Here is a 12,548-nt window from a genome sequence, read left to right as displayed (position 1 = left end):
CCTAGTGTTAAATGAAAAATGAACGTCTTCTAAATTCATTTGACATTGAACAAGGCTAGCATAATGTTGATAGTAAAATATGATTAAGATTAACCACATTTATGGAATTAGATGGAAAAATTATAAATAAAATACTAGTAAGTCTAAGCCAGTTGTATATAAAAAGCATAATATAATCAGATATGGTTAAGTCTAGGAAAGGAAAAAATATTACTATAATTAATACATCGTATCAAAAGGTCATAGAAAAATCATATGATCATTTTAATTGGTGCTGAAAAGTATTATTTAAATTGATGCTGATGTAAGGTAAACACACATTCCTAACAACAACAATTTCAGGTCTTTCAAAATTACAGAGCTTCCTTGATTTACAATGGGTTACACATCCCCATAAAGCCATCGTAAGTTGAAAATATCTTCAGTCAAAAATGCATTTACTATATCTAAACTACCAAACAGTGTAGCTTAGCCTGGCCAACCTTAAACGTGTTCAGAACAGTTACGTTAACCTACAGTTGGGCAAAATCTAACACAAAGCCTATTTATAATAAAGGGTGGAACATCTCATGTAATGCAGTGAACACAGTACTGAAAATGAAAAACAGGATGGCTGTATGAGCAGAGAGCGGTTGTAAGTCTATTGGTTATTTACTCTGTGATCAAGTGGCTGGCAGGGAGCTGAGGCTCCCTGCCCAGCATCATGAATCGCCAGCCCGGGGAAAAGGTCCAGATTCAAAATTCGAAGTATGGTCTCTACTGAATACATATCACTTTCACACCATCATAAAGTAAAAAAAAAAAAAAAAAAAAGTAAGTCAAACCATTGTCAGGGACCACCTATAGAAATGTTGTTGATAGGAGGGCTAGACCAAATCCAATTCATTTGATTTCCATGAGATGAAATTTTAGAATACCAATTAACAGGGCCTAGTCAAAGGGTTTCACATGGCCTTTTCATCCCTAAAATGCCCAGTCAACATTTAGGTAGTATTTTTGGCTCTCTGCCCTAAAGTAGGAAACCTCTATTATCTGAGTGGTCCTGGGCCCCCTTCTGGCATTGTTTACTCCTGTTGGGAGCAGACAGAAGGCCCTTCTATAGGAAACCCGTCCTTTGTGTCTTGAGTCTCAAAGCAAAGACTGTGCCAATGCAAACTTTATAGTCCGCTCCCTGACCTAATCCCTTTAGGCTTCAATCCATGGCAAATCCCGTCGGAACCTACTTTTGTAAGGAAACAAATGAACAAGTCTCTCCCTAGATTAAAACAACAGACTTCCCATCTTATAAATATACAACAACGTTGACTAATCTTATTAGGAACAGTTGATTCATTTATGCAACAAATACTTAGAAGTCGTCCATACATGCCAGACATTGTTCTAGATATTGCAGATACAGAACAAAAATTATCACAGAGTTTACATTTTCATAGGGAGAAGAGATCATAAATGAAAATATATAAACTATGTCAGGTGCTAAGGGAAAGAATTACTTTAGAGTCTGTCTGCTCATAATTTCCTTCCCTTAACCTGGCCTGGTACCCACGGCCAAGGCAGCCTTATCTGAAATGATTAATGACTTTGGACCCTTCTTTGGAAATTACTGGTGCTGAGCCCTTAAAACTAAAGGTCAGACCGGGCTATTGTTGGTTGTTTGAGTATTACTATGAGGAACAGTTATTAGCTCCGCTAAAACCCTGTATCTTGATCGAACCATCATCATATTAAAATGGTGAGTTCAAAATTCTACAATTCATACGAATTATAAGAACTGTCTCTTATTGACAGAGGACTTGGTAAATGTAAAGAAAACGTAGGGCTGTAAGCTAATGGATGCAACCGATCATCTAACATAAGCCTAAGGAAGGGATTCCTGAATAGCGATTCCCGGTTGAAACACACTAGAGGAATTTCAGTGAGCTAGAGCCCACAGCCCACCTGTGAATCGGGCTGACAGCCCATGCTCCCGGCAGGTGTCTGCTCATTCCTTTACCCCTGGCGGGTGGAAGAACCAGGATTTGGGATGCTAGGGGTGTCTCCTGCTCATTCCATTGCGGTGAGAGCCACCCAATGTTTCATAGGAAAGAAAAGAAATACATATTCAGGAAAACCAGGATGACGGAGTTTCAGTTGGTTTCTGAGCCCCAGGCCCCGTGATTAGAAGATTATTATTAGCCTGTAAGCATCTCTCCACAGTATCCCTCCTCACAACAACTTCTCCCTTTTCTTTTTCTGCCGTTCAGGAAGTTTTAAATGACACCATCTCCTACCCTGATGGTACCTTCATGGACTGGGAGTTTAAGATCTCGGTCTTGTATGATATTGCTAAGGTAAGAGACCTATAAACACAAAAGGCATTTATGCAAACGAGACGTAGGAAAACAGACCTAGCAGGCTTTCAGCCTCTCTGAGCATTGGTTTCTTCATCTGTAAAATGATAGTAAAAATAGTACGCATGTCAGAGGGCTGTTGTGAGGATTTCGTAAAGAATGCATGTGCTTCATACGATGCTTGGTACAAGTAAATGTTCGATGACAAGCTATTCTTTTTATTATTATATTTTTCCTACTCTGAGTTTGGGGCACACATTTTCATAAACTCGCTGGAAAGCTAAATCATATTAAGCTGCAGGCAAGACAACAATCTTCAACTTTTTATGAGAAATTATTAAGGGCAGGCAACCCTCTTGCACCAGGCAACAATGAATTTGAACATGTATGTTCTCAGATAAGAAAAAGGAAGTGGACACCAATGACCAGGACCTCATTCAAGAATGAAAAAAAGTCCGAAGATTGAGCTGTTTGATAGTCTTAAGTCATCTAGGATCAGAATCAGTTTTTAAATATAGGATCTCCACCCTGTTTGCCACTTTTCACTCCTGTGATCTGGGCTGGAAACCACTTTCTGCAAGGACACCTCTGGCCACCAGAGGGAAACACAGCAACCCAAAAACCTAGGGTTGGGGGGGGCCTTCCCCTTTCATACCTGAAGGAAACATTCTCTTTCAAAATAGAATGAGCCCAGTGATATTTTGGGAAATAACAAGCCTAGCCCCTTCTTTCAGAAAGGCAAGGCTGTCGTATTCATATTTTTTTAATTGAGGTAAAGGACCAGAGATACACCCAAGATCACAGATCGAATAAGTGGTCAGCAGAAACATTTAATTAAAAAAAAAAAATTCGGATCAGCACTTTGTTTCATATTAGATGTAACTATTTAACTACAGGCTTTAGACAGTTGCCTCTTCAGATACAGTGCTGAGGCAAATATGAGGGCATTAACAATATTTTTAAAGTAAATTTAATGGAACTACATTTAAAATCTGATAATGTGATTCTATCTGCTTGCTGAAATGTCATTCCTTTCTTTAAAATAATCAAGCAGCTGAACAGTGTCCTATCTTTGTTTCCCTGTCACCCGAAAAATTACAGGGCATGTCGTACCTGCACTCCAGTAAGACCGAAGTCCATGGCCGCCTGAAATCCACCAACTGCGTGGTGGACAGTAGAATGGTGGTGAAGATCACTGATTTTGGCTGCAATTCCATTTTGCCTCCAAAAAAAGGTTTGTAATGAATGACATTTTACTGGTTTCCCACTTAAAAAAAATTCTCACGAGTCCATGTAAGGTGGTCAGGGAGTGGTGATGCTGATCAGGAAATAAAGACTTGAAGCCACAAGAGGAAACAGCTGGCTCATTCTCCAGCACTTCACCCTTGTCAGTTTTCAACCAGTGCTTCTTGAGTTGAGCAAGCCTCCTCTGTGGGTTTCCTTCATCTGTGTGTTTCTTGATATCAGCGAGGAAATCATGAAGTGCTTACTGGCTGCGGAAGCAGAACTGGGTGAAAAAATAGACAAGGTTAGAGTCGTAAGAGACATAGAAATCATCTAGTCTAACCCTCTTCCTTCAAGACAGAATTGAGGCTCCAAGAGCCCAAGACATTTGCCCAAGAAGATAGAATTCAAGGCCGAAGACCTATTTCTAAACTCTCATTCAGTTATCTGTGATAATAAGAAATGATAATGATAAGGGAAAAAAAACCCTCTTATTAGTAAAATACAGTCTTACCTATCCCTTTCTGGATTGTGATAAGGGTCAAAACAAGTAACACAAAGAAAAGTGATTTGCAATGCATAAAGTTTTGAATGAATGAAATGAACTGTTTTTCATATTGAACATTTATCCATTTTTTACTATAACTCAGGGTCAAACAGCCTCAGAATTTTGGCACTCATATATAATGCCTCAAAATACCACCTCGATCCAAAACCTAAATTCTATTTCTAATTCTACTTGACAATCCTTTAGTTTTCCCTTAATAAAATAATAATTATGGGGCTCCTGGTTGGCTCAGTTGGTTAAGTGTCCAACTCTTGGTCTCAGCTCGGGTCTTGATCTCAGGGTTGGGAGTTCAAGCCCCACGTTGGGCTCCACACTGGGTGCGGAAACTACTTTAAATAAAATGCATTTAAAAAGTAAATAAATGAAAGAAAAATTACAATTCCGCTCCTACTTCTTCAGTCTCATCAAGCATAAGATGACATTGGACTCAATCCAAAAAGTGCTTAATGAATATCTACCACGTGTCAAGCATGGTTCCTTGTGCGGTGAAACAAATCTCCTTCATTAGATGACTCACCGCGACGCAAAATCAGATGAATTGCTGGTCAAATGCTTTCCTCTTGACCATCACTCAGTTATACCTATCCATCTATTTGCTGTTGATTACCCAAAATTTTAGCATACGTAGATCTTACCTTTCCTACTATCCCAAACCATTAGGATCAATCGTATATGAATCACAAGTCATATAAATTAATAAGACATAAATTCAAAAAGGTAATGAACGCTTGGATGGCAAACCAAATGAGGAAAACATGCCTCAGCAGGCCCCTGACCTCCCAACATGAATCTATAGATTTTTTTCATTGAAACTGCCGAAGACAGAAATCGTAATAAGTTTAGAAGGAGCTAGGTGATCCTAGAAAACTTACATGGGATGGAGGAGAATTAATTGTATGCCCTTATTGTTACTAAATAAGTTGTGTGATAGGGCTCGAAAGCCAAGTGTCTGTAGGAAGCAAACACGGAACACAGGGGCGCTGCACTTGGGTGACTGCATGGAAGCGTTAGCAAGCAGCAAGCACAGAGTAAAATGTGAGCAAACTGTATGCATTATTTTTTAATATTTTATTTGTTTATTTTTGCAAGAGAGCGTGAGCACGAGCAGGGGTGGAGGGGACAGAGGGAGAAGCAGACTCCCTGCTGAGCAGGAGCCCAATGCGGGACCCAATCCCAGGACCCTGGGATCATGACCTGAGCTGAAAGCAGATGCTTAACGGACTGAGCCACCCAGGCGCCCAGATTGTATGCATTATTTTTTAAAGGATACCGTGGGAACCCAAGAAAACACATCTGTGAGCAATAGCGGATTTAGAGGCTGCCAATACGTCCCACCTGCAAAATATCAGTGATAGGCTCTTTATTTAAATGCATTTAAACATGTGTGCATATATATTAAACATAATATTTTTAGGTGACATAAAGTATACAAATGTATTTTATATTTTATAATAAAAATATATAAACATATATTTTTTATTTATGAAGGCTTTCGTAGATGTATGCCATATGTCCCAAAAGCTATTAAATCCTCAGCCCCTCATATTCTACTGCACTCATTCTACAAATATTTCCTGATATACCAGGTGCTATTCTCGGTAGGCTCGAGGGTTTTCAGCACTAGGATCCTAGAAGTTTTAGGGAAGACGTTGCCACGTGACTTCACCCAAATCCTGGCATTTCACAGTCAGCTTTTTTTCATAGTCAGTGTTCTCCCCCTATCACCAGCATTAGCATAAACTCCTCCAAAGGTTGGGACATACAAATTCAGGGCCACTTGGATTCAGGGAGCATGGTATAGAGACTTAAAGAACAGAAGCGGGTTGGAGACCTATGGGCCACTCATCTCCCTCGATTTCGCAATCTCAATGCTGAACGCACAGACCTGTGGACAGCCCCGGAGCACCTCCGCCAAGCCAGCATCTCCCAGAAAGGAGATGTGTACAGCTACGGGATCATCGCCCAGGAGATCATCCTGCGGAGAGAAACCTTCTTCACGTTGAGCTGCCGGGACCAGAACGGTAAGAGTCAGACTCATTCATCTGCGCTCTCTGGGAGCCCGCGTTCTAGGCTAAGACGCTCATCTCTTTGTGACCACAGCTCAGTCCCCTCACCTGCAAAAGTAATGACATATCCACCCCGCACGCCGCACAGGGGTCTTGGAGGGGTTGGCAGTATGAATGTTAGAATGCTCTGAAGAGCGTAACATACAGGATGTTGTCACCGGCAGTATTATTGTCAGTTAGAGACTCGTTCCTTACCCTGCCCCCCCTTCCTTCTGATCCTAATAAAAGACGAGTATCTGTTTAACACCTGAACTAGATCACTCTAGTGGGACAACATGCATTTTGTAGTTCCTACTGATAGAAGATCTACAGTTTTTGTCACAGGTCCTCTCAGCGGGGGGCAAATGCTTCCTTCCACTCATCCAGTCCTTGCTTGCTGAGCAATTATTATGTCCCAGGTCTCAACTCTCTGGGGGGTGGGTGTCTGAGGGATACGGGGAGGGCGTGTTAGAGTCTTAGAAGAAGCCTACTAAAGGTAGTGGTATCCGAGTTACGTTTTAAAGGCTTAGGAACCTTAAGCTAACCTCCTGGGTAGGAGTGGGTATCGGACCCCTTCACCTGGTGGCTCATTCATCCTGTTGGGTGCTGGCCTGGGTTCTGCAACATTCTCACTGGGCACCCATCCAGGGCGGGGTGAACCAGTTCAAAGTCTGGCTGTGGCTAGAATGTTTTCATGCTGCGTTCTTTCTTGTCATTTGAATTATTCTCATCCCATCAGAGAAGATTTTCAGAGTGGAGAATGCCAATGGAGTAAAACCCTTCCGCCCAGACCTATTCCTAGAAACAGCAGAGGAAAAAGAACTGGAGGTGAGTGCATCTCCCTACATGAGTTTCTGGACTGCTCTAACAGATTACCAGCAACTTGGTGGACCAAACAACAGAAATTTACTGCCTAATGGTTCTGGAGGCCAGAGGTCTGAAATAAGTTGTCAGCAAGGTCATACTTCCTCCAGAAGCTCTAAGGGAGAATCCATTCCTTGCTTCTTCTGGGAGCTTCTGGGAGCTACTGACATTCCTGGCATGTGGCCACAACACTCCTATGTCTGCCTCCATGGTTACAATCTTGTCTCCTCTTTGGTCTAATCTCCCTCCACCTCCCCGCTGGATAAGGATTCATGTGACTACATGCGCCTACCTAGATACTGCACAATAAGGGTTCCCATCTCCTGGGCCTTTACTTCAGCCCACCTGCAACAGCCCTTGTTCCGAATAAGGTAACACTCACAGGCTCCAGAGGCCAGAACTCAGACATTCCCTTTGGGTGCCATTATCGGCCTGCCACACTCCCCACGTCCTTTCTCACCTCTCCCAACTCAAGAAAGAGCTGGCTCCTGAAGCCCGTATCCCATCCTCAGTGTTGAGGAGCTAAAAGATCAAGGTGTCCATGTGACACACTTATTAGGCTTGTAAATGCTACCTGCTGATTTACAAATGAATCTGTCAGCACCTAGAAACAATAGAGAAATGTACACGATACGTTCCAGGACCCCCAATGGATGCCTGAAACCACGGATAATACTGAGCCCTGTATATACTAGGTTTTTTCCTATAAATACATACCTATGGTAAAGTTTAATTTATAAATTAGGCACAGTAAGAGATTGACAACAATAATAATAGAACAATTATAACAATATACTGTAATAGAAGGTATGTGATTGTGGTCAGTCTCTCTCTCTCTCCAAAATATCGATTTATACTGTACTCACCCTTCTTGTGTTGATGTGAGATGATAAGATGCCCACATGATGAGAGAAAGCTAAGTGATGACACAGGGGCTGTGAGGTATTGTTAGGTTACTGTTGACCCTGCCGATAGGTCAGAAAGAGGGTCATCTGATTCTGGACCGTGGTTGACTCAGACAAGGAGGGACTGCTGGAAGTCGGAATCTCCTGGGGTGGGGCCTGGGCATAAGAAACTGGAAACCTCCCCAGGTGATTCTGCTGATAAGCCCTTTGGAAACCTTTGTGGAAGAGCCTCCAGTTAGAGTCACTGCCTCATACCCACCAACCCCAACGATTTATTGTCCTCTGTGACAGAAACCTTGCGAACTTCTGTAAAGCATTTTGTCTCTCCCAACAATCCAGCCTTGTCCAAATCGGTATCACATTTTTCATTAATTTAGGACATGTGTCTGTTTAACCCCTGAACTAGATCACTCTAGTGCGACAACAAACATTTTGTAGTTCTCATCGAGAGAAGATCTATAGTTTTTGTCACATGTTCTCTCAGGGGAGAAATGCTTCCTTCCATTCATTCCTTTAGAAGGATGAGGCAAGGTGGTGCAGAGGGCAGAGCAGAGACAGACTGAGGGGGACCCAGCAAGTTCATCCTCATGGTCGGAGTTGAGTTGTTCTAAAAATATTCCATGCCTCAACTACTCCCATGGAGGGAAGACAGTGGGCTTGGATACCGCCCCCTGAGCCAATCCACCCCTTCCTTCCTTCAGGTCTATCTACTCGTAAAAAACTGCTGGGAGGAAGATCCGGAGAAGAGACCAGATTTCAAGAAAATTGAGTCCACACTGGCCAAGATATTTGGGTATTGTTGAAATGTTTACTTTTCCTCACTAATTTCAGATTTTTCTAATGATAGTTGACATTCAGTGGCACCTCAGAATAGAATGCCCGTTCTAATGAAAAACCCCAGACCACAACACCTGTCTCGAAAAAATTACAAGGAGATGGAGACCAACAGACTGTTTTCTCAGGGGATAATCACTTGAAAAGTTAAATACTCAAGGGCAACACTTGCCTGATTAAAAAATAAATTCTGATTGATCATAAATATGTCTGTTAAAAATATACTTCCCTGGGGCACCTGAGTGGCTCAGTCGGTTAGGCATCTGCCTTTGGCTCAGATCATGATCCCGGGGTCCTGGGATAAAGCACCCCCCCGTCCCCTGACCCTGGTCTGGCTCAGTGTTCAGAAGGGAGTCTGCTTCTCCCTCTGCCTCTCCCCCCTACTCATGTGCTCAGGCTCTCTCTCATAAATAAATAAAATCTTTAAATATATATATAGTTCCCTGACCCTTCTGCAGGTAATTAGGATTTAGAAGTCTAGCATAAGTCCTATGAGTCTGCAAAGCCCCCGGATAATTCTTAAGATCAAGAAGTTTCTTAAGATTTTAAAATCAGCAACTTTGGCCTTTGGTACTTAAGACTTGTGCCCTCAATCAGATTATAATTCAGGGTAAAAAAAAGGGGGGGGCACACAATTACCCAGTAAGGTTGAATTCTAGATTTTCCATGTTTCAGTTACATACAGTGCAGAGCGAGAAGAAGAACCGTGAAGTAAGAGTTAGGAGATCCAATTTCTGGACTAGGATCTAGTAATAGCTTGCTGTGGGACATTGGGCAAAACGCTTACCTTAACTGGATGTCAATTTTCTTTTTAGTAAAACTGGATTTGAATAGAACGATTTCAGTAATTCCTTCCAGTTCTAATTTTCCATAGTTGTCATTAAGTCAAAGATTCAGATACTTAATGAGTCTAAAAGCCCAAGGCTGAGATGAGGTCGAGTGAAATCATGAAAGTGTGGTCATTGATTGGTACATCTAATCTGTCATTTGTGGGAAAGAAGCAGAAAATAATAAATGATGTAATTCTTGCCCATTTTTCATTCCTTCACAGACCTCTTACTAAGATCAGATGAGACTATGTGTGACAGATGAAATGCAAACTCATGAGGATAAACTGGGCCCCCAGGGCTTAGCCTTGAATAGGGTGGTTCTCAAACTTGGCTGCACATTGAGATCGCCTGGGGGCGGGGTTTAAAAGACCAGCGCCAGAGTCCTGCCCCAGAGAGTCCGATGTCGTTGCTCCGGGGTGCAGGCTGGCTTCAGGAGTTTTAATAGCTCCTCCAGTGATTAAAATACACAGTCAAGGTTGAGAAAACTGTTTTAATTGAATCAATTCATCACGAAGGAGGATAATCTTTCTTCGTTCCTTACACCTGCTCCCTCAGCCAACTAGATTCTATACTAGTGGCTTCAAGGAAGAACCCCCTGGGGAACTTGTTAAAAAATACTGTTTCATTATCCCAAGCTTAGTGATTTCCAGTTATTTAAGTCTGCGGTAGGACTCAGAAATGTCTCGAATTTTTAACAAACATCCCTCCCACCCCAGGGGATTATGACGGAGGCCATCTTCTCCTTGAGCTGGGAAGTGGTAATTTACAACTGTTGTTGTAATAATAAACGGTAGGGTCTATTCAGCCCCGTCAATGGCGCCATATACGTTATAAACATTATCTTGATCCTGAACAACCCTGCGGGCACTCAGTGTACCCCCTGACCAAGCTCTTCACCAAGCCTTCCCTGTGTCCCAGCGTTGGCAAAAGCTGGCATCTTGTCGAAGTCTCCTTGGCCTAATGAATCAGCTGGAGTTAGGTTTTTTGCTTTAGGAGCCCAGCTGTCTGTTCTAAGAAGATAACGGAAGGTTCAGCTTTGCTTTTTTTTCCCCCAAGATTTTTATTTATTATTTGAGAGAGAGACTGAGAGAGAGGAGGAGCACGGGGAGGGGCAGAGAAAGGGGGAGAACCAGACATTGGGCTCCATCCCAGGACTCACGGATCATGACTTGAACCAAAGGCAGACACTTAACCGACTGAAACACCCAGGCGCCCCTCAGCTTTGCTTTTCTTGATCCTTCTCTTATCCTTGTATTGATCACTGCTAGAGCCTTTAAAAAAAGAAAAGAAAAAGTTTCTCCCTTTATTGTAAATTGTTATTAAAATTTCAGAAAATAGGTATAAGAAAATAAGAAAGAAAAAACATCAATTTGTCAGTAGATGACCACTGGTTTTCAAAAATTAGAAATAATTTTTGCCATTTCTGTACATTTAACTATTCTAATTTGTATATAATGATACATTAATAGTCCATTGTATCATAATATTTTAATTATGTTTTGTTACACATTTGGGTTATTTTTGAAGGTTTGGTACTATAAAGAATGCCGTGGCTTCTTTCGGAGTTACTTTTCGGCATGTTCATGTTGCCTCCTTTGGATAATTCCTAGAAGTAGTGCTGGTGGCTGGGGCGCCTGGGTGACTCAGTCGTTAAGCGTCTGCCTTCATCTCAGGGCATCTCAGGGCATCTCAGGTCCTGGGATCGAGCCCCGCATCGGGCTCCCTGCTCCACTGGGAGTCTGCTTCTTCCTCTCCCACTCCCCCTGCGTGTGTTGTCTCTCTCCCTGTCAAATAAATAAATAAAATCTTAAAAAAAAAAAAAGTAGTAGTGCTGGTAGACTGATCAGTGTGTGTACTTTTCAAGTTCATGACACATTTTGCCAGGCTGCCCCTCCAGAAAGGTCATAGTGTATGTTTTTCCTCCTTACCTGCCTTGATTACCATTGTTTTAACATTCTGTTTTCTTTTTTAAAAAAACTCTTACGTCTATTTCTATTTAATTTCTCCTGAGGTTAACTTTTTTAAATGTGTGTTGGCCATCTTTATTTTCTTCTTCAATCAACTGTCGTATCGTATTTGCCCACTGTTTTACTGAATGTTTATGCTCTTTATCTATTATCACGTACAGCCTATTTCATGATCAAAAAAGTGAAAGTTATATGGACACCTTGATCCGACGTCTACAGCTGTATTCTCGGAATCTGGAACACCTGGTGGAGGAGAGGACCCAGCTGTACAAGGCAGAGAGGGACAGAGCCGACAGACTTAATTTCATGTTGCTCCCAAGGTAAGGCAAGTCCTCCTGCCGGATGATTTCCACACAATTCCACAGCTCTGCCTTGTTCTTCCAGCCGAAAGCATCAGCATTTTTGTCTAGTATTGTTTTTTTTCCTTTGTATCTATATAGGATTCTTCCCTTTTGTACATTCTTCAGCAGACTATTGAGTTAAAAAAAAAATACTTCGCTAAGACTTGGTCTGGTTTGTACTGTAAATATCTAGAAGAGGGGCGCCTGGGTGGCTCAGTTGCTTAAGCGTCTGACTTCGGCTCAGGTCATGGTCTCGATCTCAGGGTCTTGGGATTGAGCCGCGTGCTGGGCTCCCTGCTCAGCGGGGAGTCTGCTTCTCCCCCTTCTTGTGCTCTCTCTCTCATGCTGTCCTCTCTCTCTCTCCCTCTCTCTGTCAAATAAATAAAATCTTAAAAATAAAGAAAAGAAAATCTTCTTTAAAAATTATAATAAATATATATATATTTAATATATATATGGAGAGAGAGAGAGAAGGAAAAGGCTATTTTTTTAAATATTTTATTTGTTTATTCAACAGAGATAGAGACAGCCAGCGAGAGAGGGAACACAAGCAGGGGGAGTGGGAGAGGAAGAAGCAGGATCCTAGCAGAGAAGCCTGATGTGGGGCTCGATCCCATAACGCTGGGATCACGCCCTGAGC

At 42.0% G+C, this 12,548-nt stretch overlaps 1 protein-coding gene across 1 annotated transcript in view; it reads left to right on the top strand.

The window, feature by feature from the left end:
* Nucleotides 1–12,548, top strand: part of GUCY2C (guanylate cyclase 2C) — a 70,677-nt gene that overhangs the window by 44,736 nt on the left and 13,393 nt on the right. The window contains exons 16-21 of the mRNA XM_045781467.2: nt 2,244–2,330; nt 3,432–3,564; nt 6,006–6,143; nt 6,907–6,995; nt 8,638–8,729; nt 11,729–11,887. Coding sequence (XP_045637423.2) covers nt 2,244–2,330; nt 3,432–3,564; nt 6,006–6,143; nt 6,907–6,995; nt 8,638–8,729; nt 11,729–11,887 — 698 coding nt within the window. The remainder of the gene's footprint in view (nt 1–2,243; nt 2,331–3,431; nt 3,565–6,005; nt 6,144–6,906; nt 6,996–8,637; nt 8,730–11,728; nt 11,888–12,548) is intronic.

Source organism: Ursus americanus, chromosome 25 (genome assembly GCF_024610735.1).
Source record: "Ursus americanus isolate L20-20 chromosome 25, mUrsAme1.1.p, whole genome shotgun sequence".
Taxonomy (NCBI): Eukaryota; Metazoa; Chordata; class Mammalia; order Carnivora; family Ursidae; genus Ursus; species Ursus americanus.
The sequence above is the reverse complement of the archived record's forward strand: the minus strand, read 5'-3'. Positions and strand labels throughout refer to the sequence as shown.